General features: G+C 39.8%; 2 protein-coding genes across 4 annotated transcripts in view; one reads left to right on the forward strand and one right to left on the reverse strand.

The window, feature by feature from the left end:
* Window positions 1-254: 254 nt before the first annotated feature.
* Window positions 255-26107, reverse strand: psme4a (proteasome activator subunit 4a). Of its 3 annotated transcripts, XM_056394831.1 has the most exons (48): window positions 25431-26107; window positions 24066-24206; window positions 23704-23820; window positions 22355-22411; window positions 20734-20778; window positions 19331-19480; window positions 17894-17957; window positions 17735-17809; window positions 17191-17313; window positions 17005-17097; window positions 15526-15791; window positions 15173-15359; window positions 14981-15070; window positions 14808-14872; window positions 13904-14054; window positions 13685-13783; window positions 13514-13583; window positions 13309-13376; window positions 12955-13170; window positions 11554-11711; window positions 11302-11397; window positions 10793-10848; window positions 10621-10677; window positions 10401-10456; window positions 9915-10013; window positions 9671-9733; window positions 9492-9587; window positions 9147-9278; window positions 8823-9032; window positions 7689-7825; window positions 7381-7434; window positions 7137-7266; window positions 6928-7009; window positions 6669-6822; window positions 6473-6542; window positions 6260-6385; window positions 6018-6170; window positions 5790-5894; window positions 5590-5681; window positions 5377-5508; window positions 5052-5260; window positions 4827-4912; window positions 4579-4707; window positions 3745-3900; window positions 2028-2190; window positions 1791-1924; window positions 1515-1655; window positions 255-1346 (listed from the first exon to the last, which is right to left on the reverse strand). In XM_056394831.1, exons 1-47 carry the CDS (start codon window positions 25625-25627, stop codon window positions 1521-1523), a joined length of 5544 nt encoding a protein of 1847 aa, XP_056250806.1. In that variant the 5' UTR covers window positions 25628-26107; the 3' UTR covers window positions 255-1346; window positions 1515-1520. The 3 variants fall into 3 exon arrangements, with proteins under 3 accessions (XP_056250806.1, XP_056250805.1, XP_056250807.1); XM_056394830.1 differs by having other exon boundaries at window positions 255-1655; XM_056394832.1 differs by lacking the exon at window positions 22355-22411 and having other exon boundaries at window positions 255-1655.
* Window positions 26108-27068: 961 nt separating this feature from the next.
* The window catches only part of wdr27 (WD repeat domain 27), a 43951-nt gene continuing 43260 nt past the window's right edge, over window positions 27069-27759 (forward strand). The window contains exon 1 of the mRNA XM_056394652.1: window positions 27069-27414. Within this exon, the coding sequence (XP_056250627.1) occupies window positions 27277-27414 (138 nt within the window). The 5' untranslated portion in view covers window positions 27069-27276. The remainder of the gene's footprint in view (window positions 27415-27759) is intronic.

Raw genomic sequence — 27759 nt, forward strand, 5'->3', positions numbered from 1 at the left:
AGAACCTGACGGTTTATCTGTCTACAATGGAGCCTTAAACTACCTGTCGGTATCAGGTGGTTTAAACAGGTTTAGAATAATAAAAAGCTGTTCCATGTTAAAGCCAGTTAAACCAGCAGCTACCATACAATTTATTGAAAATACTACGGGTTTACACTGATTTTATACCGGCTAGCAGCTTTGGAGTTACTCTATTTACTACATAATATTTTAAATATTGAGGGAAAACTTAATACAAAAAACAAAACATGAAATGCAGTTTTTGTTAGAAACAATTTATTGTCATCAGTCAATAAGCAAACAGTACATCTAAAAAAGAAAAAAATCACTGCAGTTTTGGCACTACGCTATACATAAGTGAGGTACTAAATACTTCAATGCTTTGACTGATTTCAAGTCATCAGGGGAAAACATAAGCAAACCAAAGTCATTTCGATTCATCTCACTGGGTTTTAGAAAAAAGGTAAATGATAGTGATAGTGAGGATAAAAGGGAAGAGGTCACAATTATGAACAGGCAGTTTGGTTATTTTCTTGCACCCAGATACATGAAATGGTGATCAAACTGTGCTCAGGTCCTCATAGCAAACGCATCACACAGCACAGCAGCGGGGAGCTTGCCCTCTCCCTTTCTTTGCAAGAGTAGATGAGAATAGACTCCATTGCTAAAAATTCAGCCATCTACTCAATCTCAGAAATACATCTGATGAAAAATTAAAAGTTAGCACTTCAAAAAAGTCAAATAAATAAATAAATATGTTTGTGCATATTTGCTATACCATGATATATACATGCATGATGCATATAATCATATATAGATCAAACAGCCACACAAACATTGTGTGTTGCAGGTTTAACTCTAATCTAAGGAGACCATTCTTCAATAGTCCATTCTCTGTGGCTTTTAACAAACACTTCACTACTGGAGGATAGTAAGGAGTGTGTCCTACACTGGACATCGTGTTGGCTCAGAGTTGATTCTTGGGATATAATCCTGAGAAATGTGTGGGACACCAGTAGATGTCTTCAAGCATCCCATAAACGCGCACACACACATACATCCCGTGCACATGCACACAAACAAACAAAAAAGAAGAAAAAAAAAAACTGTACAGTAATGTTACAAACTGCAGGTCATTCATCCCTGCTATGATTGATCCTTAAATATTAAGTATAGTAAAAATGTAAATGAGCTAAATACATAAATACACAACTTTTCAATCCTCAGTGCCACAACTCAGTTGCTTTGTGTGGCACTCTTCCCAGGGTTGTGCTGTCTTTCAGTCAAGAACTGGAGCCTTCTCCCCAATGCAGGCTGGTGTCTGTACAGTCTGGGGTTGTCCCAAACTGATACAAGTGAGACACAAACAAACATAATCTTATCCCTCTAAAATGACCCCTTCACCAGCTTCAGTGATGAATGATATTCATGTTGAATGTCTTTCGGGTGTGCTTATGAACAAATTCAGTAAGTACGTTATATTTGGAGAACAGTGTGAGGTTAATATGCTTTACCAGGTTTTAGGCATAGTAACAGGGAGAAACCAGCAAGTCAGTCAGGACAAGCAGCTGGTCATCTGTGAACTGCTGCTTATGTTGCTGCCAGTTGTCATGGTGAGTCCGTCGGAAGTTTGATAGAGTTTTCTTCACAGTCATCTGGAAGGCCACAAACACAAGTTATGGCTATTTTTTCATTTCTTATTCAGTGAAAAAAGTGAAAAGTGAAACTAAGCAAATGAGAAAGGGCTCAAACATCATCTCTCTGCAACAATATAAGGTGATTACACATACTTCAATGGGTTGTGTGTCATTGAGGTGAGCACTCAGGTCCATCAAGAGCTGGGGCATCCAGGTGGGCACATCATAAGGGCTGGAGAGAATACAAGCACTCAGCCCGAGAACACCAGCATGGCGCCGCACCAGGTCTACAAAAGCACAACAGTAGGGATTTCATTAAAATGAGAGAGAACAGATACTGAATTTATCATCACATATTCTAGAGTAGTTAAATCTAGAGTGTTTCCTTACCAGCAGAGGGTATAGTGTCCACTACAGAGCCGAGCTCTCTCTTCCTCTTCTTAGGCAAGGAAGTCTTGCAGAGTGCCTCAAAATGTGCCTGCATGGGGGCGTCCATGGACAGGAAATTGCACTGAAGGAAGCCGCTGAGTGTTGTGGCAGCCATTTCTCTTACCTAGAAAATGATGACAGCAAGAGGAGATGGGAAATGTGTTGTGTCACTATATTGCAGTACTAATTAAAACACACATTACATTGGTCCAACTGAATACACAGATTAAAAAGATGATTATTTTAGAACTTGCTTTCAGTAATCAACATAATAATGTCCTGAAAGGAACAAGGAAGTAATTGAAAAACTAAAGCAGACATTGCTCACAATTAATTGGAATATGACTTGAGGACTCTGTTAACTGGATACTTGATTGGTATTTTATAATACACTGTAATTCCATAAACATTAGAATGTGAAGTGCCACTTTCTGACACCTTATAAATTAAGGTTAAGGCTTATATATACTAAAAGAACCAGGTCTTTCAAGAGTCATCCAAAGAGAGTTTCCCTCTCCCCTCCTTGCTGTCCAAATATAATTGCATTCTTTCATCAAAGTAATAGATTTTTGCAGGAGAAAAAACTTCATGTTTCCTCAATAACAACATTTAGTTTTATTATAGATAACAAACACAGTTGTAACAGTTCACCCTAAATTCTGGCCATCATGGCATAAATTAACTAGTTGTCTTTCCACTACCCATAAGGACAAACAAGCCCCAGCACCTTACTGACAACCTCTAGCTGCACTGTAGGACGTACATAAGACACAGCATAGCAACAATGTCATTAGGTAGGGTGTTCCACTAGTGTGAACACTAGCTAGCTGAATGGAAATAGCAACCAGCTGGGGACTGGGGGTGGCTGTGTTTTTGGGGATGCTTCTCTACAATATGAGCTATAATGGTCTGTTGCACATTTAATGGCTCTATTCTCAATGAAATTCTCAGCAGGAAAGGTGAACTTTAAAATGGGTATTACCCAGATCTTTGAGCAGCATTATCCAGAGGGAAGGCTTCTTTGATTAAATGGGACCACTGGGGCAAATAGGCTACACACCAAGTAACACATGTTTCAGTTCCGTATAAACTGTTTTTTTCTTTAGAAGAAAAACACAGTCCTCACGAGTTAAGTTTGGTGTTTTGTGTGACATGTAACTTAGTAATATGATAATACAAAGGGGGTCAACACATACATAAAATGTATTTTGGTGTATATTTCTAATAAAGGTGATTCTGAAACAAGAGATAAATATAAGTGGCATGCAGCTAAGGCTTATAAATCAGACTTCAGGTTAATTTAAGAGGGCAAACAAAAATGGCTACTTCCCTCCATCCCCCACTTCTCCTTTGTCTATACTCTATCCCTCTCCCTCTCATCCTCTTTCAATCTGAACGTTATCTCCATAGCAACAGATTACTGCAGCCTGTGGTTTCCATAGCAACAGCTAGAGGACTGGAGGGGGGGTGAGAGTGGAGAGCCAGGAGGAGAGTGCTGAATCACTACAGTGAAGCTGAAAGACAGTGAGAGTGCCTGCTAGCATAAACAAGCATGTATTGCCCAATAGCTTGGTGATTATTATATAATCAGACTGCCATATGTTAGGTCATCATCTAACAATGTTCCTGTTTCAATGATCTTCATCTTAAACGGCTGTGAAAGAACGCTTGCTTTTACCTCCAGCTGCTCATCCTCCAGCAGTCGTATCACTAGTGCCCGCACGTCATTCACTGCTTTCTGGTCACTCATGAAGGTGAAGAGGTTGTAAAAAACCATAATCTGGAGGTATGTGAGCACCGTGTAGCGAGCATGCCAGGAGCTGCTGCCAGCGATCTGCAACACACAATAACAGACCCATCCCACATCAATAACAGACTGAGTATTGTTTCACAAGAGGAATAACTAGGCCCTGGATGAGTACACCATTTAGGTTTATTATAACAGAACTAGAACTTCGCTTTGGGGGAATACCACTCTTTTTGAAAATGTATACAAAATTAGCCCGTGTTACATCAAATTAATCTGGATTTGTGAACACAAAGGCCAAACACTCAATCTCAACTTGTATGTCCCATCAATCCACAGCTCAGAACTTTCTAATCATTAGTTAATCAACTTTGCATATCATGTTTGTTATTTCTCTTTATTTTCAAATTTATTTTTTGAAATTAAATTTGTTATCATACTGCTACCAGTTGTGCACTAGATGATGGATGATAGAAGATGTACCCTGATGCCTAGAGATTCCTCCAGAATACACTTTTTCATTTGTTTTCCAGTGAGCTGCACACTGTATGACACAAGATATAGATAATGACACAATATATTATGAATAATTTAAGAACGAACTGTCAGCAAGGTAGACTTGATTCAGTTGTCAATTCCTCTGAACCCTTCATCTTTTTCCTTATTAATCTTATAGGTTATAAGATGTGAGGGTCTGTAAAAAGCCCAGTCATGTGTGATGCAGGTGAGAAGTGGAATAACAGCCACAGCTGCCAGATGACTCACCTCCTGCAGGGCACTGAGGACCATGGGGATCTGTTCTGTGTAGAGGAGTCCCTGAGACATCAGTGACAGGCAGGTCTTTGCATCCCTCTTCAGCTCATCGTAACTGTCATCATTCTCAACTGGAGCGATCTGGAGGAGAGAGACAGAGATAGGTCAATGGGTGGATTGGCATCATTTTAAGTCCTTTAATTGCATACACATTAAGAGAGAAAAATTAAAGTTGGTAATGGCAAAGCTGAGTGTTTCACCTTGAAGAGCAGGGGAAGCAACCGTAGCTGCTCTGACACAGCAGTGGAGAAGGAGCGGCCGGCACTTGCAATCAGCCACTTTAGCACTGTAAATGTTTGAAGAGGTGTTTGACAAAAATAAATTCATTTTCTGCTTAAAATTGATTCTTTCAGCCATTCCTGTAATGACCAGTATTCATTTATACAGCTGAGTTCAGAGTTAACAGTGATATATCCTTCACCCACCTGTTTTGAGTAGCTTGATGGCTTGCGTCCTCTCATCCTGTTCTCCCACCTCATTCTCCTCAATAACGTGGTTCTGGATCTCCTCATCACCCTCAGTTAGAGGCTTCAGCTGCAAAAGAATCCGCTCTGTGAAGTCCGAGATGCGCGGGGAGGTGGTTGGCTGGGTGTATGGCAAGTTGACATCAATCATGAAGATGTATGTGAGCACACTGGAAGGAAATCAGAGAGGATAAGGTGAGAAACAAAAAATACCAAAAGAGTTTTAAATACTCAATAATAACAAATGATACAGTCGTATTCACTAGGGTTGTAAAAAGGACCTCACCTGCCGATTCGTTCCCGTACATTCTTGTAGACCTGTGTGAGTTTGGGCTCCAGGTATTGTAGCAACCTGTGGAGGAGCTCTGGCACACGCCACTCCTGCTGAGCCAGGCCTCCCTGCAGCACGTACAGACGGCTGGAGAGGAAAAGGAAGCAAAATCATCAGACTTTGTCCGCCATCTCAACATCTGCTTTAGGCAGCAACCTTTCTACTCACCAGGCATCGACAAAGGAGCCACCCTCTCCATTGACTGGAGACTCCATTAGCATCTCAAACAGCCAGTAAAGCTTGCGTGGGTCTCTGCTCTCCTGTAAAAGCCAGTAACAACAGAGTCATATAGAAGAAAGGAGGAGGGACATATGCTTAGGAAATGGAAGGATAAAGATATGATGGATGTAAAGGAACAAAAGCCTTACACAGGCTGTGGCAATGCAGGTGCCCCAGTCGGCGTAAGTTTCTATTGTGATGTTTGACAGGGCAGTGCGGAGTAGTGGACACAACAGCTCCCAAAGGCTCTCAACCTGTAAACAGAGCAGAAGTGTATATCTATCGTCACAAATTAAAAAAAAAAAAGTGTCTTCAGAAGAAGGATATGATGAAATTATGAGTAGCTACCTTACAACATGAGAGTTTCAAATCCATACCTTTGAGTAGCTCCAGTGCTTACAGCCTCTGATCAGCCCAGAGATGATCTCTGCAACACAACGCTGCTTGCTCTCGTGGGACTCTGCCACTAGGCGCTCCATGTGTGGCTGCAGCACAGGCAGAAAGGCATCGCTGAAATTGCGGAACAATCCCTGCAAGAGTAGAAGAAGGGAAAAAGTTAATTTCTTTAATGGACTTAAGTTTTTTTCCCACATCTGAAAGTATTCCCAGGAAATCTCACCTTGAACAAACAGAACCTGCGAGGGCTAAACTTGTCCTTGCCTTTACGGTCCTCAAGTGAGAGAAACTCAATGAACTGGTTGATGAACACGGGGTCTGAGAAATGGTCGAAGATGATCTGCTCCCGCTGTTAGGAGGGGCATGAGAATTAATTCAACTAGATACAGTTAACATTACTTTCCAGCGGGTGTGTGTATGATGTGTATGAACAAACCTCTGTCATTTCATCTCTGGACAGGTTCTGTTTGGGTTGCTCCTCCAGTGGTGCATACATCATCAGTTTTCTAGAGAACAATAATGAGTTAATGGTGAACAAAAACAAGGTGAAAGATGCTCTTTGACAGATATCGAGGAAAACATAAATATAATTCAAAAAACAATTAAGTAAACAGGCATTATAAAATGGGAACCTTGGCCAGCAGTAGTATCCCCAGTGAGTCTTTTCAACAAACACACAGTGATCCCAGTCCTGCTGTGTGCGTGGCAGGCTGCTGCTGTTATACTGGAGCCAGTGGTTGTCTGGACGGTCCCCTGCCACAATATCACTCAGCTCCTTCACTCCGCCTAGCAAAGATAAGTGAGGATTTTTTGAGATGAGTTTTAGAAACAATAAATAGAACGAAAATGAAATGCAAAAACACTAGACAAACAAATCCTTATGATGCTTACAAAGCTCAGATGGGCTGACGGGGACTTTTTTATGTGGTCTCTTTATTTGTTTCATGATCCCTGCTACAGCTGATATCGCCACCTAATGGAGAAAATAAGACATTACACACACAAGCAAAATGTCCACAGGAAAGACTGGAATGCATCCATATGCTGTTTGAGAATCACAACACTACTACTACATGACTCATAATTTGCGAATACCACACCTTGCGGACATAGAGGGAGTCATGGTTGAGGCTTTTGACAAAGAACATAACAGCAGGGGGTGGGAGTTGGTGGTCATCTCTCAGCAGCAATGACAGGAAGCCAATTGCAATGTGTTCGAACTTCCATGGCCTGGAATGATAAACAAAGCATATGTAAAGATAGTACAAAGATATATATATATATATATATATATATATATATATGAGAATTTGATTTGATGAAGTAAATAATAAATCAACCTACATGTTTCTGTTGCTGAGGCAGTCCAGCAGATCACCAATAAGGTGTTTGTATTTCCTATAAAAATGCAGAGCATTATTAGCTTTTGTACCTGTTATGTAACCAAACCTGTCTTTCTCACATTAAGCTTTTATGCAGAGTAAACAAATCATAACAGATGGGCTATGTGCCAATATTTTTGAGGTTTTTAGGTGTTTTATTCTGCAAGGCAAAAAGCCAACGATGGGAACTGCAGACTCTGTTAATTCAGCGCAATTTAAGTAATCATAGTGGTTGCTCAAAGAGGAAGAAGCTTGCGGGTGTGAACTTACTCAATAGACTCAGAGTTCTTGAGCTCCTGCCTCTTAACACCTTCTGCTGTTTCTTCCTCTGAAGGGACCGGGTCCTCAGGAAACGGATTTCCAGTAATCATAATTTGTTTGGCCACAGCGCAGCACTCAGCAGGGATCTAAAGGGATGTAAAAGATAAAACATATTGTATTAGAAGTAATTGTCGGAGGGGAAACATAAAGCAAGCCCTATTAGGAGAAAGTGATTTGGTTAACTCAGACTGAGGCCCTGTTCAGACCTGGCATTAACATGTGTCTCCACATGCGTCTCAAGTGACCACTTGTGATTAGATCGATCTCACTTCCCCACTGCATATGCAAACAAACAGTTTTGCTGTTTGCAAAGACCAAATGCACTGTTGTTTTTAAACCAGCCCGACTGACAGACCGTTCTGTTGTCAATGTGTCTGTGTGAGAGAGAGAGAGTGAGTGAGAGAGAGAGAGAGAGAGTGAGAGAGAGAGAGCGAGGCAGGGAGGAGCCAAGTGAATCATTGCACTCCACACAGTTAAACAATGAAATAAGGTTTTAGCTATGTGAAATAGTTAAAAAAAAAAAAAAGAAGAGAAAATCAGTGTATGGCAGTCATTGTTGATATTGTGGCGGGTCGCCATAATTAAATCCATGTAGGGAAACACTTCAGCGGGAAAAATCTGACTCTGGCAGAAGAATATTTTTCTCATTTCAATATTTTTTTTAAAATAACTTTTTTTATTTTACAAAGCATTGCGTCTTTTAAAATAAATGAACGCTACATTAACACTTAACCACTCGTTTGCGGCTCACTTCCTGCAGCAGTACGTCCACTTCAGAGCTACTAAAGTTCCTTTTGTGTTTTGATTTTGGTGCTCCTTCTTTAGATTTTCGTTTTGGCATTTTCTCAACTTTCCTCTCTTTGTGACTTCTGTCTGTGTCTGCACACGACCCTTCAGTCTCATGCCCTTTTAACAGCATGATAAATAAATGATACAATAACTATATTTGATATAGATTGTGCAATCGCACAATTTCAAGGTCCTGTTGTTTGAGTTACTGAGCTTCAACTATTACAGGAAGATGTCACCATGGCCTTCGATTTTATGATCAATTTGTGTAGGTGTTCTTTGTGTTTTTCTCACAGAGAAGTCCATGCCGATGGTCTCATACTGGCGATGGATTTTGTCTGCAAGGTCATCGAAGAGGCGCACAATGGAGGGCTTCTCCAGAGACATGGCTGAGCTGAGGCCAGAGCGTACAATAGCAGGCCACGTCAGAGCAATGCATTCCCAGTCATGCAGATTGGCAAGGCACACCCCACTGTGATTCCCGAGAAGACAGTACAAGGCACCCTGGAGACATACAGATATAGCATATGAGAAAATTAGAAATATATATTCCTAAATATGAGAATGGAAATAAATGTTTGAGAGTTTTGATGGTGTAGAGCAACGTTACTGTCATACTTTGAACTGCTGCTGTGTGACACTGCTGTTGTCTGGGTTGAGAAACTCCAGCACATGGGGGATCAGATCTCTGCAGCAGAAATTGTAGGTTCCCAGTGCAGTGAACAACACATTTTGAGCCCTGCTGCGCACCTGGATGGTAATAAGAAGTCTCAGTTAGGGTATTATTTACTTCATGTGTGTTAGGAACACAAGTTACATACAAGTCTTTTTGATTAATGATGTGTAACAGCTAATCTATGATAATATGGTAAAAAACTCAGGAAACTAATAAATAAATAGGGTCGATACACTGTTAATAAAATGTAGACAATACATCACTGTAGGATGTCCTGTGAAACTCACTTGACTGTAGGTGCTTGTGGAAAGCCTCAACAGATCTTTCATCAGCTCCTGGTGAATGCTCCTGTACTGACATCCTTCAACTGTGAGCTTTCGCAGCTGATAACACGAAAGATCCAGAGTTAAAATGGTAGAATACATAATTGATACACGAAAACATAATTTCTTTATTAACGACATACCTCATGCTGGAGCATGACTCTGTCTATTAGCAGAGCTCTGATGTGCTGCTTTCTGCCATGAAGCTGAAAATACAAGGCATTTTATACATTTAGCAACCAGTCAGTTTAATCATGAGATGTAATATCAGTATCACTATGTAATCTCAGTTTTGGGGGACATAGCAAATAGTTTCTGAATCATTCACAGGGAGACAATAGTGGAAAAGTAAAGAAAGTAAAATAAATCAAATGGCAGATTTCTCACTCTGTTTTCCATCGATTTCTTCACAAGGTTGAAGCTCTTCCAGCGCGAGTCAAACTCATGTTTGTGAGAACCTTTGAAATGCAACAGGTCGCTGATGATCTGAAATGTATCACAGACAAAAATATTGATTACTGTTGGGTGGTAGGATCAATAAATTACATATTGGCAATAGCCTCCATTTGAGACTTTGAGCAATTCAAGACAGCAAACATGAGGCATTTAATAATGTACACACAGTGCTCCACTGTGGCTTTCCAAAAAGATATCGTGTGAGTGTATGTTTTGTTTACAGAATTTGTAATATTCTTGTATACTATGATCTTGAAGACATGAGACAAATACATCAGCAAATGCTGGTTACAGGGGTGGCAATGTGCAACAAGGCAATTTTTCTGAATCCTTATATTATATTGTATATTTTTCAACACGAACAAATCAATATCAAGACTTAAATATATACAGGCTATTATGTTATTGCCAGCCTACCTTGATGATGGAGAAAAGAGACTTGGTATCATCTTCAGAGTGCTCGAGGATGTAATCTGGAAGAAGAGGTAAAGGAACTCAGGCTCACAATATACTGTAGGTTTCTGACCTGCTGCCTGACTGTTAAGCTGAAAGTGACTAGAGCTTGGTTTGGGGATGTGGAAGTGGATTAAAGGGAGATCACAAGCATAAAACGGTGTATAACTGAGTGAACACTTACGCAGCAGCTGTCTCATTACACTACAGATAGCATCTCTGTAGTTTTCTCTGGTCTGATCTGCTGGCAGAAATAATATTACAGTGGAAGGTTATACTCCAAGAAACCCTATAGTTTACATCTATTGCAGCAAAACTTTTATCATCCAACAGCTCTTAATAAGTGACTTACGTACCGTACTCCATTCCTGTATAGAGGGTGGTCTCATCTAGATTCACCATGCTATGCACCCTGGGGGGAGAAAGCAGGTTCAAAGCCAACTTAACTACTGAACACAACATCTGAAAACAATTTTTGTCTGTCCAACATACAGTTTTTAGCAATGATAGTACAATTGCATTATTAAAAAAATATTAGTAACTCATATATTTAGTGGATTTTTTTCTTCGTTTTATCAGTCCGAATGATTCAGCAAAATAAAGTCAAAACAATGCATACATCAAAGAAATCTTTTCTATCATCAGTCCAAATGTGCAAATCCAGATGTTCCTTGTCAGTGTCTCTACTTTGAGAATCTACTTTCTTATTAAATGTGAAATCAACAAATTGGTCCCTCTCTCCAAAGAACACAACACATCCACCCACAATTTTCCTAAAGGAGACTTTAACAAACATTTGTTAAACCACAGTGTCTTTCTTTGGTTTTCTTAGTCAGCGTTTAGTAATGTGAATGCAGCTGCTCACAGTTCAGGGATGGGCTGTCCTTTCAGCGGAGGCATCAGACTCCCAGCACCTAGGAGGCAGTGCTGAACAATGGTCAGACTTTGTAGGACATCATCTCTGAGAAACACAAAGCCAACATCACCATCATGTATGTACATCCATTACAGAGCCAAAAAATGGACCAAATACAATCTACAGCTAGTGACGTCAGTACAAATCAGAATCTAATTTCTGATGGAGGACAGAGGGGTACTCAGACTCGTTGCTCCTTACCTGCTCATGTCCTGTTCTCCCTGTGCAAATCTCTGAAGGCGCTGCAGTTCAGGCTGGAGGATCAGGTCCAGTAAATAAAAAGAGAAGGAGGTCTCCTCAACACTGGGCACATGCCACCGGATGTCCAAATTCCACAGGTCCCCAGGTCGACCCCAATCCTGCATGGGATAAAAACAATGAACAAAACTTGCACTAGTTACACATTACTTAGTTTAGTAAAAAAAATATCAGGTTACATTAAAATCACCTGTTAAAAGTGAACCAACTTGTTTTGGTGGCACAACTCCGATATCCAGCATAAATGTGTAATCAGTAAAAAATCTCATGGAATTATTTTCTCATCTGGTTTGGTCACATCATTTTTTAAAGTTTAAGTTATTTATTTACTTTTTTGGGGGCATTTTATGCCTTTATTTGACAGGACAGTTTAGAGAGACAGAAAATTGAGGGACAGAGAGAAGGGGAATGACATACAGCAAAGAGTCCAGCCAGCCGGGAGTCGAACCGGCGACTTGCTGCTCATAGCATCTGCACTCACATCGTATGTTCCCTAACCATTCTGTTAATGAGTCGCCCTGGTTTGGGTCACATTTATATGTGAAAGTGTGTCCAAGAGGAACTGAATATCTGCCAATGCAACTTCAATCTCAACACACAGACTTGCAAGTTGGAGAGTCAGCACTTTTACTCTGGCCGGCAAAAAGAAAAAGCATGGACATTCCAAGCACTTAGTGAAGAGCATAGCTATAATTTATATATTGTATTATTTATTATAATACAACATTGGCTAAAAGTTACTAAAATAAATCATGATTTACAAAACTGTATCTGTCTTGACACCACTATTTGAGTGTTTAGTGGCTAAAGGAAAAGATATGATGTCTAACGTGGTGAGACATAAAGTATGTCACTGCATTAGCAAGATACCAATTTACGTATACGACACCAATTACAGACCACTTAAAAGACTGACACAACCCATAATACACTCTCCCAGGCCTGCACTACTGCTGGCAACCACAAATGAAAATCTCATCTCTCCTGCGGTGCAGCAGACAGTGATCCTGCCAAGTGATTTACTACCCACATGCCTCTACCAAGGAAGAGACAATAGGATCAAAGTACAGGCTGTCTTCAATGACTAACTATCTAAAGAGAGGCCAACAATTAATCAAGCCAGGTCACAGTGAGCGCCACAGACTGACTTATCTGGTTTAAGGATACATAATTGCTAGTCTATAATTGCAAGTGTTTTTCTGTTTCTAAAACACAATTTCTTAAGGAGTGGACTTTTGTAAACACAAATGCACCTGACCAGATATGTGGGAAAACCAGGATAAATAAAGCAAAGCTAGTCTGTATTTAGATTGAAAAAAATGTCCAATCAATATTTATTAGTACCTTTATGGGTAGGTAGTCGCTGATTGGTTGGTGGAAGCCCCCTGGCACGCTGCAGTACTCTGTGGGGTAGATCAGGGCAGTAGAACGAAGGATGTGGTGGAGCAGGTTGCAAGCTAGAGTGTAGCCCTGCTTACACTTGAGGTGGAGTGTCAACTGCAAAATCTGGACCAGGTCAGAACGATAGGGCAGGATCTTGTCACCGTCCACTCGAGTCACCTGGGGTGCACATGGCAAAAAGGGCAAAAAATACAGAATTATATATATATATATATATATATATATACCGATCAGCTGTGTTGGACAATACAGGAAATTGAGGGTTGGGGTCAGTTAACCACGAATAATCTAAATCACCTCAGACAGGAGCTGAAGATTCCACAACAACTCCTTGTCAAGCTCTTCCTCATTCAACACTTCCTCATCTGTTAAAAAAAAAAAAAAAAGTGTCTGTAAGGCAAATGACAAAAACTCGTGAAGGAGAACAAAAGTCATGGATTCAGTCATGCGTTCAGTCATCTCCTCTTTTAGAAATGCTTATTCCTTTGTGGTGAGCACTTACTGACAGTGATTTGGTTTATGGCATTGCAGCAGTGTGGCACAAACATCTTGAGAGACTCTGCAGGATGACACTGAAAAGAGAAGCACAGCAGGGATGAAGATAGTAAACTAATAATCTACAAGACGTAAATGCAATGGGCCTAGATGAAGAGTGAGAGTGGACAAGACTGACCTTTGAAGCAGCTCTGCACATGTCAGCCACCATTCTCCCAGCTACACGCGTCTCAAAGATGTTGGTGGTTGCAAAGTTGAACACCTTTACCAGAGCCACCTGTTGGACAAATGTGACAAATGTGTTTTATATATATATATGTATATACAAATGAAAGAATGTGAAATGAAAGAATGTGAAATGTGGACTGAGACAAGTGCATGAAAGCTGAGTCTTAACCTTGAAGATGTCCAACGAACACTGTGTGAGGATGGTGCTAAAGGTGGAGGAAAGGCCGAGCTCAACCAGACTTTCCAAATGTGTCATCTTCTCAGTTTCTGTTTCCTCTCGAGTTTGTTCCAGAGTGCTGCTGTCTATCAGGGCAAAACATCTGCGCAGATAAAAAAAAAAAAACCCAAAATAAACACATAAGTTCAAAAATTCCAATTTGATCACCCCACCCCACCACTCAAACACTAAAAAGAGAAGACACTGTAGGTTACGGGGCTTGATTAACTTCCAATCGTGTACCTGAACCACTATTTTAAAAACCACCAATTTGTCCCTGTCATAGGCATGAAACTCTTCTAGCAAAAATGACCATGTTTGGTTTTTCCTTGACACAGGAACAAGTCATATCCATGTGTTTGAATAAACCAGACTTGCAGAGCAGTACTTTTGCTATATCTATTTGCTCTCTAACAAAAGGACCCAAGAAAAGTTGAATTGGGGACAACTGGAATTGGTTGTCGGTACTTGAAGATGTTTCATCTCTCATCCAAGAGGTTTCTTCAGTTCAGAACTTCCCCTTGATTCAACTTTTCTTGGAAAATTATGACCTGGATAACTGAGAAACTTCACAACTTCACTAAAACAATATTTGACAGATTTACAGAGATTTCTTCCAATTTGTCATTTTTTTGTCATACTGATGCCATTAATTAAAACTACAGGATGTGACCACAAATGATCATATAAACACAACATAATGGAAGTCTTGTTTTTGCCAATACATTTCTGTGTTAATCATTTGACCTAAGGAATGAAGCAATTAATTTCACAGGCGCATTACTGAAGGGAACTGCTGCTGATGAATGACTTGTCTTTTAATGCAGACAGTGTTTTTCCTCTAAACTCCACGTACCTGTCCATGAATTGAAGCACAAAGTCTTCAAACTCAGCTGAGGCTGAGCACATCTCTCTTTCCACCTTAAAGTTGTAACAAAAAAAAAAAAATGAAAGAGCCATATGCAAATATCATTAAGGATCACACTGCATTTAACTGTGAAGAGAGGAGATAAAAAAACAGTGGCTCACCTCTGTCAAGTCAGTTCTTTCATGTAGGGCAGACGAACAGTCCACCAAAGGCACGAGAGTCACAAATGTAGCAATAAATTGGAACGTGATCTGTAGGGACCGAAACAATGTTTATGTCCGATGCACAGAATTGAACAAATATAAAGCCAACAAGGATACAGTAACAATATATAAGGTAACGATGGAGCGCACCATGCACTTGCTGAAGTCATTTGGGTCGACGCCTGGGAGAGCTCTCATAAGCAGGGGCAGCATGTGAGTAGGCCCCTCAGGAAATCGCTGCCCACCTGACACTAGGCTCCGTGCCACACCGATCATGCAGCTCAGAGTTGCAGTCAGCTGGTGGGGCTCTGTTAGAGTCTCCAGAGCAGGGTATGTTCTATGGTAGAAGCAAAGAACAACTAGCCCTTTGTGTTCATTTCAAAACATCGCCTTGTCTCTTATCTAAAGCGGAAAACCAGCAACAGTGCTCCAAATTCTTAAGAAGCAGAACTTTCATAAAATCTGATTTATCCTCGAGATTCCCTAGTTCAGTGCAAACTTACTTTTCCAGCACAGGGGGAATGACCAACTCAGGCCTCATTAGAGCCAGGTTTTGCAGGGCCTGGGCTGCATCCAGACTGCCCGTCTTGCTGAACATGGCCAGCAGAACGGGCTGCATCATGCTCTGCACAAAGTCTGTGATATCCTCCTCTGTGAGCTTGTGACTGTCTGGTATCGGTGTTAACCATGTGGGCTTTCTGTAGCGCTCTCTGTGCAGCCGCCGTACCACGCTGGCTGGGAGACGCTGTAGCAGCTTCATGAGCTTCATCTGGACATGAGGATAGAGGGACAGAAAGACAGATACATGACAAAGGGGTGACACACAGGTGGACAGTCTGCTTCCGTGTTGTCTGGACAAATGAAGTAGACGGTGTCACACAGAGATGGAGACACAAATGACATAACGGACATACAAACAGAAACCAATTCACTGTGAACACAGCTTTGTTTACTTGTCTTGTACGTGCAGAGTATGGGATCACTTTTGTGCAGTCTGATCTCTTTAATGAAATTTCATCACGCAAAGAAGATCACTCATTTTTTGTCAGACATGAGATTTATCATTTCCAACTTTCTCCTAGTGGGTGGCTAGGCTGATGCTCTGAAAATACATGAGCGTTCTTGGTTACAAACAATATATTATGAACAGCACCTTTTACTCTTAGTTGATTGCAAAACACTGTTTACATGCAATAAAACTACAGCACGGGGGATGGACACGTGTTTCCAAGCAACAGCCTAGAATACACACAAACTCATCCCCCTGCCAAAAATAAAGGTTTGTGTATGAGGACACAGGTTGCTGCCTGTGGTTCTTCAAATCTAGTGCAGGGGGGGTTCCTCAAAACAGAAAGGCATGTGGCCCTGGTCCCAGTGACCTTTAATAGAATTACAGCCGCCTCACTCACATGTCCTCCCGTTATTTCTGAACTAGACAGCCCGTGAGATTCAGGAAGCTTCCTAGAAAAATAATGACGAGTGACTCCGACCCCTGTCATTGTGAATGTTGCTGCCATGTGCTCCGTTAAGCCATGTTAAGATGGTGTTGGAATTATAGTTGAAACAAATTGGATGAGTGATGTACTTAAACTCACTTGAAAAAATATCATGATGCATGTGCCCTTTAGATTTAAGTTGTTGTTTTTGTTTATGCGTCTCACAAACTCAGTAAGACATATACTCAGCTTTATATTTTCCAGCAAGTTTACGTTTCTACATGTAAACTGTTTTTGTACTATTTATACAGTGGGGTTGAAAAGTCTGAGATCACTTTCCCACGTTGGAGCCCACTGTATACTAAGGAAAATTAGATGTCCAGCCTACTGACCCTATTGATTCTCTAAATAACTTGTTGATTCTGAACTTTCCATTAAATCCAACTCGTGCTCCAGAACACTGAATTTCCAATTGACTGCGTAATGAGCCGGTCTATACTGTTTTTGGTTCCACCAGTCATCCACCTTGAGTAAAATGTGACTCACCAACCAGCGGCCATGGTTTGATGGATGGAAGAAGGATGTAATACTGTTGAAAAGGCCACTGAGTTGTGCTTGAGTTTGCTTGGTGGGTCCTCCCTGAAAATGACACAAAGGAGTTAAGTGAAACAAAGTTTGCAACTCTTACTTTAACTGCAGTTGTTTCCAAAAATGTATGAAAAATTAACTAACCAGGAGGGATGAGACCCAAAGCACCACATGGCTGATGTCATAGGCATTGGTGACATATCGTGGTACCATCATCTGACTGGTCCCCACAGGGAGATTCAAACTCCTCAAAATTCTTGTGAAAATCTGAAATGTGAATAAAAACTGTTACATTCTACACCTTAAAACCGGATAATTTTGATTCTGTTCAGTTATTCGTCATAAAACTGATCACAAGCCTATGGCATTTAATTAGGCGTAAAAGGTTAGCAGAGTTTATCAGTAACACATATCTGGTTTTGTCAAAAGGCATAAACAGTCAGTGTGTTGAAGCACAAACATGATGCAAGTCACTTCCCTACTAGTAACTGAGAGAAAGATCAACAAGGAAACTTGATAGTTTGTTTCTCTAACAAGCAGCCATGTCCATGAAATACAAACCATCCACCAAAATCACAAAGGTTAGGCAACACATGGGGGAATGTGCCACAAACCTCAAAACAAACAAGTACTAAATTGTGTAGTAGGTACTGGAAAGGGGTTGTTCAGAAAAAAGAGGGCAACAAACCTTTGGGATATAAGGGTCCCAATCAATGTAGCCAATGTTGTCATTAGCCACGCGAGCAAATAGACTGACCAGGTGCTGCAAAGATGTAGGACAAAACATTTACACAGGAAAGACTCTTGACTGTACATTCAAACATTTTTAACAAATGAATCTACTCACCACTTCCCAGCTTGGAAGATTTTGCACAGACACCCATAAGCTGATCATTTCATCAAACCACAACCTGCAAACACATCAGATGGTGAGAAAGGCAGAAAACAACCCTAATAAGTAAATAATGCGACATTTCAAAGCTTATTGCCATTAGCAATCCTTGCTGACTACTTTAATAGGTACATGTGTGTAAAAAAAAAAAATTAGGGTATCACTTTATTTTTTTACATCCATAATTCAGAAAAATTTCCTAATAATGTCAAAGAAGTTTCCTATAAAATTAACAATGTAATTTTGTGTTAATTAAAGGGAAATACAGATAGTATTCAAGTTGTAAAGTTCCAATTAATGTCAATTCATTGCAAGCTTAATCTAGTTTATAGTTCAGTGAACGGTGGGTCAGATGAACATGCTAAAACTGTGAAAGTTATCTATGGGTAAGCATAAAATTGAACATTTAAGGAAAGTTTCTTAAAGCAAAATAAGGATTAATGAATATTTTTTAAGTTGGACATGGAGCAGTTCTTTCAAGGAAATGTTCAATGCCATTATAATTAGTACAAAAACACATCATTATTTCCAGGAAACCTCAGAGGAAATTAATAGGAAATTACTATATGGACCCATAAAATAATGAGTTACCCTCTTTGCCTCCAGAGCCACCTACATTTTTCAGCGCATGCAAGATGCTACAAACATTTATTAGGAATTCATGTCAATGCTAACTCCAAAGTACTGCACAGTGTGGACCCAGCATTCCTGCTGCCAATTGCCTCTCATCCCAAAGGAGCGCTGTCAGGGAAAAATCTCAGTGATCACTTGCTTTGTTGCCCTGATGAAAGTGTGTGTTTTAAAAAGAAGTAGACGGTGGCTGTGAAGGTTTGCGTCTGGTCAGCACTCGGCATCATTGCTAAGGCATCAGGTAGGCGGTGACATTTAACAGATACTCCACCAGTATTAAGGGGCCTCACTCATCCCATTTCTACACCACTTTTTAATGGTGTGGGTGGAACGGAAAGGCAGACAATATGGTAATGAATAAAAAATGTGTTTTATTAATTTTTTACAAGCAGCAAAAATACTGAGAATCAGTAATGGGCATTGATGTGTGTTTTTTAATCTAACTGGTTAGGAAAACAGAGGAAACTGGTCCTGAGTCTTGGTTCTTTTTCATAGCGCTCGTTTTGATGTCTCACTACGGTATACACAGCCTTGCATATTCACAGAGGCACATTCCATTATTCAGCCCTGAGTGGCTGCCACTCATGATTTTTGCATCAGAACCCTGTGCCTTTATATATGATGGACACATTTATCTCCTCTCATTTCAGAAGCCAAGCTATTTTTTCACTGGATCTCAAGGCTAACTCGCTAAACTATCTGCACACTGGAGTGATAGTTTGGATCTCACCCAGACGTGGGAGAAGATAAGAAGTTTCTTACTTGAAGCCCTTGTGATGCAGCTCTGGAGGCAGAGTTGTGGGGAGGAAGAGCTCAAAGTAGCTGATTGCTCTTTGCATGGTGACATCAAAGGGGCAGAGGAGTGGTCTCCACTCATCCAGCATCTCCTGAGTAGCAGACTCCGAAAAGTATCTGTATGAACAGAGAGAGAATCCCAATTCACAATTTACAACTTTTTTGTAAAATCAAGCTCATGAGCTTGATTTTGATGAAAGGAATGCTATTAATATCATTCACCAGCTTATGAATGGACATATATTTACACCTGAAGCATCTAAACCAGCAGAGCAGCTTAAAGGGCGCTACAAAGATGGACAAGCCTCTTAGGTTGTTTACAAATCACATCCTCACACACCTGAACACACTCATCAGGTGCTGGAGACTGATGACCAGACTTTACAGGGAGACTTCAAGAAAAACCTAAGTTACGTTCATATAAATACACAATAAGATCTTGTGTGATACATCCAAAGCAACAGCATACAACTGTGAATCATCTAGTGAATATTTTGAGTTTCCATTCATCAAGACCATCTGTAAGTTTGTGTTATTTTCACATTACAAACAGAAGACTGAAATACCCATTAACAAGCAGCTACTGAAATTTCGATGCCGAGAGTGCAATGTTCCAAAAATGGGAGATTACAAGTCATACACCTGGCACATTTTTAGCTGTTAGGGTAAATCCTGTGGTTCCACTGGGCTCATAGTCCCACAGGGGGATTTTCACAGTTCATTATGTGCTTGTGTAAACCCTGCAGGTTATTTCAGGTCACCTAGCCGCCTCAGCAATTCCACATCCACTGGAGGCCTTGAAAAAACTGTTACTTCCAACCAAGGCTACTTCCTTCCGCCTTACTGCTGATCCAGTGTCTCAGCACCTGACCACAAATCACTCTCCTTTCTCACAGTGACAGGAAACTCTCACATAAGACAGAATTAGATGAGGTAATAGGATTATCTGCCTAAGTGCAAAGCGAGGGACGAGTCCTACTGCTTGCTTAAGATATCTGCAAGTGAACACAATCAGGCACCTGCTGGTGACAACAAAGCCATGGAATGATAAAGCATACTGGTGAGACTTAACACTGGGCTTCTTCATCCACGACAGCATCCAACATTTATACAGAGGGTTTTCTTTCATATCAGTTCAGCTTTGCATAACTGTAATTTACCATGTATCCATCTTCATGTCATTTAATATCCTGTCAATTTATCAGAGGCAATATCTATACAGATAAATGAACTGTCAAACTGTCAACTGACTAAAACAGTTCTAACTTTGAACAAAATAGGTGGAATTGCACTGAGACCCTACAGGAGCCTAAATTTAAAGATGAGACATGATGGGGTATTCATAGACAATTTTATTAAGATGTACTTACGGTCTGCAGCTTTTCACAAGTGTTTTCAACACACTTTCCACAGAGCTGGAATAAAAGAAAAGGAAATAAATGTCATGGACATGTTCAAACACTGAAACACTGATGTTAGAGTAACAGTTAAACAATCTTCACACCAATGCAACTTGACTTGGAGTGCATGCACACATAAACTTCTTTAGACACCTGACTGGTGTACAGTGAAAGAGAAAAACTGAAAGGCTGGTGTGAAGTGAGGAAACTGTAATAGAATCATATTAACAGACGATAATCAGTTCACTGAAAATAAACATAGTGATTGCTGTCATTAGTGGTTGACCTTCCTGACTGGCCTCAAGCTAATACACCAACTCATATGTTAATATTTCCACTAACTGTTCATTCATAACATGTCACCTTAATTTCAATCACTGCTATGATAGTTTATTACAGGTGGTTTTGGATTTACTTCTAATTATAAAATGCCTTACACATCACAAACTCCTGACATGATTATCTTCATATAGACTGCAAACACAGGACTGTGGTCACATAACAGTGTTGAAAGCTCAGGACCAATATAACCACAGCTTTTGAGCTTCCACGCCTACAGTCCCACCTATTTGCTTGCATGCAAGCTCAAGCCATGCCTTGTTGGAAATGCCCCGTCAATCCCACTCACCAACTGGTTATTTACCTCCATATCATTCAAGTCTTTTTGTGGTTCACATATTCAACATTTAATACTGCGACAACAGCTGAATTATGGGTGACACTCTGCAATCCAAACTGAAGCTATCTAAATGCATGATTTTAGCCCAATGTTTATAACACTGTAAGCCCACAACACACAGGTCACAGACCAGGGTCAAACTCATGCACTGCAAATCCAGCAACAACAGAACTAGTCAAACTAAGTGTCCCATTACAAAGTGCTCAGACACTCAGGGAGAAGGAACCCCAGAGACTACACTGAATGACCTTTGTATCTGGGTTGAAGTGAACCCTCACGTTGACCTCAACACATTCCAGGAGGGGAGGTAACATGACAAGAGATTGCGCTCCTCCGTGACTCCTGAAAATGCTGTATAGTAGTGCAGGGATGTCTAACTAAGAGGATGGATATGTAACAGCAAAAACTTCCTCGAACATGGGCCGAAATATAGACAATTGTTAAGAGATCATTAATGTTTATACCAATGCCACTGCTAAGCTAATGAAGCAATAACTGTTACATAATGTATCATAAATATTATAAACTGTATCATCTGCTAATATGGTTGTCATGATTTTGGCACTATTGCTGCCACATAATCCACTATAGCTGAAATACTTGGAAATACAAATTGAAAGATTAGAAGAAACCCTAGAAAAAATAAAGAAACTACACTGCCTATTATGACTCTCTCTCTCATATTCGATATGGTGGATAGAAGAAGGGTAAAATAAATCTGTTAGCTGCAGTGCGACAGTCTCCAATATGAGTGAAATGTTAACATTGATTAAGTCTTGATTTTTCTTCAGTCACAAGCTGCATATGGGGTGTCCAGTTTTTGTTTTCACATGCAATGTAAAAAACAAAAAACAAGTAAGTGCCTCAAACGATGAATTCAAAGTAAAACACAAAGAGAAGTATTGTCCTTACCACCTCTGAACCAATTTTAGCATTATGAGTTTAGTGGATGAACGAGGCCGTGGAGAACTGAATGTGAAAGGAGACAAAGGCATAAAGAACACATTCAGCACACGACAAAGTGCCAATCATTCAAAAAATGAACATACTAGGCATCAACTTCTACAATTTATTCTGTAATCAGAGTATAATGTTTTGTGTGCATTAGTATAGTTTTGACAGAGGTGAGCTGGCAATCAGCCAAAGCAGCTTGCTTTTATCAGCTGTAACATGAAAGTGATGTGCTAGCAAGGCATTTGTGTGATGAACATACAATGTTCCCATAGCACCATAATAGAGCACCTCGCACTGCTTGCTAAGACCCTCATAGAAAACCAACATTTAAACCTCTGCTAAGTGTAAAGGTCATGACTAACATTGTTCCTTGTAAAATCAAGTCAAGAAGGGTATGTGGCATAAAACATGTTCCACTTGTTCTCCAACAACTTGTCCACTTATGCAAAACGTTTTATTCAAACTACTGAGATCCATAACCCAAGAGTAGCCTAAACTAAAAAAAAACTAAAAAAACTGACTTGTGAATTAGTAGAATTGATGTATAAATATATTGATCTACAGTGACTAAAATAATCTGTTTATAGTTAATCAAAGTAAAGCAAAGAACAAAATTAACAAAGTGAAGATTTTTAAGGGCTTTATAATTTGAATGAAAAAGCCAGCTAACCCAAGTTAAAATGGATGGGTCTTTGTTTGTTACACTATAATCCATCTGGACAATTAGGGAATGGTCAGCAATGTTTTGGTCAATAGTGTAAGCACAACAAGGTAGGAATCCTTGTTTATGCTCAATTCCAAGATAAATTTTACCCACTATGACATGTCATTTACAGTGATTCTAATCTTACACATATCAACTTAAGCTTTTCCAGAAACAAGCATTCTGTCACTTGATATGTTCTGTTTTCCCTGTGGGGAAGTACAGATACACCAAAATGTTTTGTCTAGTTTCTACAGTATTTTTCTGCTATAATTACATGTACCATCATCCAAATCTAAGAAATTGAATTTGCAGGGGGAAAAAAAGATGTGAACACACTCCCTAAGTTCTTCTGGAGCCTGATGGCTACTGAAAGTGTTGAACTAATTCCAGGGAATAAAAATGTAAACACTTTTATTTCCATATATGGCTGCTAAATGTTATCCGATCTACTTCAAAACCACCAAATCTGTACAATTTCAATGTAGCGAATACACCTTCCACCCTGGATATATCAACAGCGTTTTCTAATTTCTATGATTAAGCTTAAGCTGTTTTAAAAAACTAACAATATTAACAGCAGCAATGAAGAACAGAGGCATACTTGGGAAACCAGTTGAGGCCCAGATGCTCTGTCTTCGAGAACAGAATCCTGTCATGCAGTTCGTACAGTGGTCTCCACGGCAACTCAAGGTCGTCCCTTGACAGTAGTTCCCTTTTCCTGTTAGATGAATCAGACATACAGATAGATGAGAATAAACACAGAGATCTTAGCTCATGCAGCTCTACACTATGAAAAAATCCATAAGATCCCACAATGTATTTAGTTGGTGGGTTTGCAGTATTTTTTTTTTTTGAAACCATCCAACTTAAATCTTGGGGAAACAACGACTCAAAAATATCTCTGACTAGCGTGTTTAATGTTTGTACAAACAGTTGAGTGAAACAGATGGGGCCCACTCTTACTTGAGGAGGTTGATAAGAAGCCGTGCAAGGCCCTGCATCATGCTGATCTCCAGTCTGGGGATCGTTACTAGCTCATAGAGCAACTTGATGAACAGCACATGGTCTTCTTTGCTGAACTTCCGCCCATACAGTCTCATGTACCTAAATAAGAAACAGATTTGGGGATAATTGCTTGAGTGTCAACATACATAATAAGTCATCAGAACCCCTGTGGGCAACATGAACAACACAGCCTTAGGTGCTTATGTTCTCTCATGCTTAAAAAAAAATTATTATAACAAACTCAGGCATCCAAAAATTAAGAGAGTGAGAACACAGGCACACATTTTTTTAAATGACACAACTAAAGCTGAAATAGCTTCCCTGAGACCTTTGAAATTGACCATTATAAAATGTCTGTAATACTGTTAAAATGCCAAAATACCAGTGAACAGAATCTGGGTCAACCCCACAGTAAACTTTCCATCTCTCTGAGCCGGCAATGACTCACTCTTGGACAGCCAATGCGCCAGCATTGGGGACTGAAACGGATTAAAGACTGCCCAGCAACCAAGTGCAACAAAATGAAACAGCACTCTAGGTAATCCACTGTCATATTTGCTGATGCGATCATACTCATTATTAAATAACTGAAAAATAAATGTTAAAAGGGGTAAAATATAATTCTGCTATTTATTTTAGTTACTAAGATCAAATGAACAAGTATGACTTCATTTATCTATTTGGCAGTTAAATTCCAACAGATAACAGACACTAAAACTATATGAAACAAAAAGCTGGGTGTGAATGAGAACACATAAGTACCCATATTTTCCCATAATAATCAAATAATCAAAATCTTTATTATGAAATATCTCATGAACTGTCACCTGACTCCCTGAAAATGTCAAAGCCGGAACACAAGTGGAAAAATAATGACAATGACCTACTACTGTGCTGCACTGCCAGGGTCACGTTGTGTATTTGACACTTGCCCCGATTATGAAACCTATACCGTTCCTAATCAGATACACTGGGCAGTTTGTGGGTATAAACAGCTAGCTAACATTTAATAACCCATGAAAACATACCAGGGTACAAAGCAGTACAGGCTTTCAAAAACATTTGCAAATAACGTCAGAGTTTCTGAGCAAGCCCCTGACCAGTGTGTACAGGTGCAACAAGAACAAACTAATAGCCTAAAAAACAATCTTCTGTGTTGCCAAAAATAAACGGTACACAGAGAAATGTTTGTGTGCACAACACATTATAATATGACGCAAAAGTTTGCTTCCGTTCCTTCAAGGGGCTCAAGATTGAAAACATTATACAATGAACAACAACTTGTAATGTTACGTTAGGATGCCATAGATTAGTGTTACTTACGTGGAAAGTTTCCTTGTCCAGAACAGCACCCCGGGCCATATCTCTCTAAGCTGAACAGCTCGGGCCAAATTTCCTTTTATTTTACCCAAAATATCATTAGATTCACCATCGAGCCTATCCGCGTACGGCAGAAGTTTGTTGTATACGATGTCTTTTTGAGGAACAAAACCCAATGTGTCAGACTGTGCCTTTTTCATATTACCAATTCAAACCGGCTAGCTTCACTGTGCTAGCGAAAATTCAGTTTTACTTCGTTCGGTTTCCCAGTGCACGTTGTTATGCTACCCGGCTAATATAACGGCTAGCAGCTCCCCAGCTAGCTACCCTCTCTGATGAATCCTAAGGTTGTTATGGCCCGCACACTGACTAAGTTATGAAATTCACAAGTTGATAACACGCTAGCTTGCCACCTAGCTTAAGTTAAGTCAGCTTCCGTTACCGGAAAACACCAACATGATCAGTTTCATTTTATAAAAATTATTAAGGCTAACGAAAAACACGGGTTTATACGGAGAACGCGTTGGCACTCGAATACCCCTCTTTCGGCTAACGTTATCCTACGAACCTGACAATCCGCTAACGGTCTAGCTAAAGTTAGCTCTCTACTACGAAATCACAGTCATATCCCATGAAGTATCAACGTCGACTGGTTCATCCAACTACGGCAAAGGAGATCGCAGACGACACCCAGCTACCCGCTACACAACACAGACGTCATGTCCGCTGGCTTATCAGAAAACTACATTTCCCAGCATTCCCCTCTCCATTCATGCTTTTTATAAATGCTTAACCTTTGGCCACTCACACAGGAGGACTTGAAATCCACTTAGGGCTTCGTGTCGACTCAGGTGTTTTTTCTACTGCAGTAATTTGCTCTTTTTTTTAGGCCAAAATGGCTACCCCAAAGATCTTTACTATTTTGTGAGAATCTTTTACCCCAATTATCCTCATTATTCATGATTGAGTAAATGTTACTGTTGCCACGATTGCTAAGCTATGAGTACTAATTGCCAAATCACAAAACACATATGCAGAGGCTATACACGCAAAATGAAGCTAAAAGGCTAATAAATTGATATATATGTACATATAATAGTTAATGCAATTCAACAAGTCTCAGCCCATAATAGCATTATCATTCAATCATTAATTTTGTGGTGGAGATTTGATCAGTCTTGTGAATTTAGATTTTGATTTGTCATTACTGTAGACTGGTCATGTATGATAATAATGAATGGTAACATGATCAGTACTGCGCATGGTGTGGATGATAGTGAACAGTGACCGCCATCTTGCGGTTAAAATAGGTACAAGTAGCAATAAACGATTTATCAAACAGTAAGAAGTCCCACTCTGACCGTATTTTCAAGTATCACTGTGGTCAAACATACTGTAGTCTACCAAAAACGGCTAAATCTACCGCTTAGGATAGAAAAATGTAGTGATGAGAGATTTAAAAAAGAACCGAGGCGCTTGTGATAACTAGCATATGAAAGAAATATCTTAAGAGGCATCAGATATTTATCAGACCAAGGTTAGTTTTTATTTTCGATTGTGTGTTAAACCCTACTCTGGCATAGACAATCTAATGTAACGGAAATTGATCTGGTGTCCTAGCAACCTGTAGCATTAGTCCAACTGAAACTTTGGCATCGAGGAAACGTCGTCTCAAAACGTTAGCTAGACCTAATGCAACTTTAATTTGAGTATTTTTGCAACAAAAGTAACTGAAATACAGGGTAAAGTTCAGTCTTCAGTCTGGTTTAACAGGAAACAATTAGCTGTATATTTGCTGGCGGCAGCACACATCACAAAGGGTCGTGTCGTGGTTTGTGGAGGAGCTAAGATGATGTTTGAAAAGCTCAGTTTTGCTTGTGATAGACTCCTATCACATCGGCAGCTCGCATGTTGTAACTCATATTGTGGCATCCCACTGCATGGGAAAGACATGTTGATTTACAGTAATGTAGATATCCAGCAGAAGGTATGTTAACAAAGTTTGGTTTACAGTGTGTTCCTTTTTAAAATAAATCAAGAATGCCATTAATTAGCTAGTACCACTAGGCAAGCTTTTGCAAGATGCCAACCACAATGAGACATTATTGTGTGAAATTTGTTTGTAATGTAAGGATTATCCCATGTGTATTTTATATCTGAAAAGCTGAACATGCATTTTTGTTTACATTGTTGCCTCTTTAACAAATAGCCAACTATATGTTTTATATAGGTTCACTATTCTGTATATGTTATGCAAAACATAGGTTAGGATATTCATTTAAAATACTAAGTAGTGGTAAATAAGACATTTTTAATTAAATGTTTGCACAAA

Source organism: Seriola aureovittata, chromosome 14, assembly GCF_021018895.1.
Source record: "Seriola aureovittata isolate HTS-2021-v1 ecotype China chromosome 14, ASM2101889v1, whole genome shotgun sequence".
In the NCBI taxonomy this organism is placed as follows: domain Eukaryota; kingdom Metazoa; phylum Chordata; class Actinopteri; order Carangiformes; family Carangidae; genus Seriola; species Seriola aureovittata.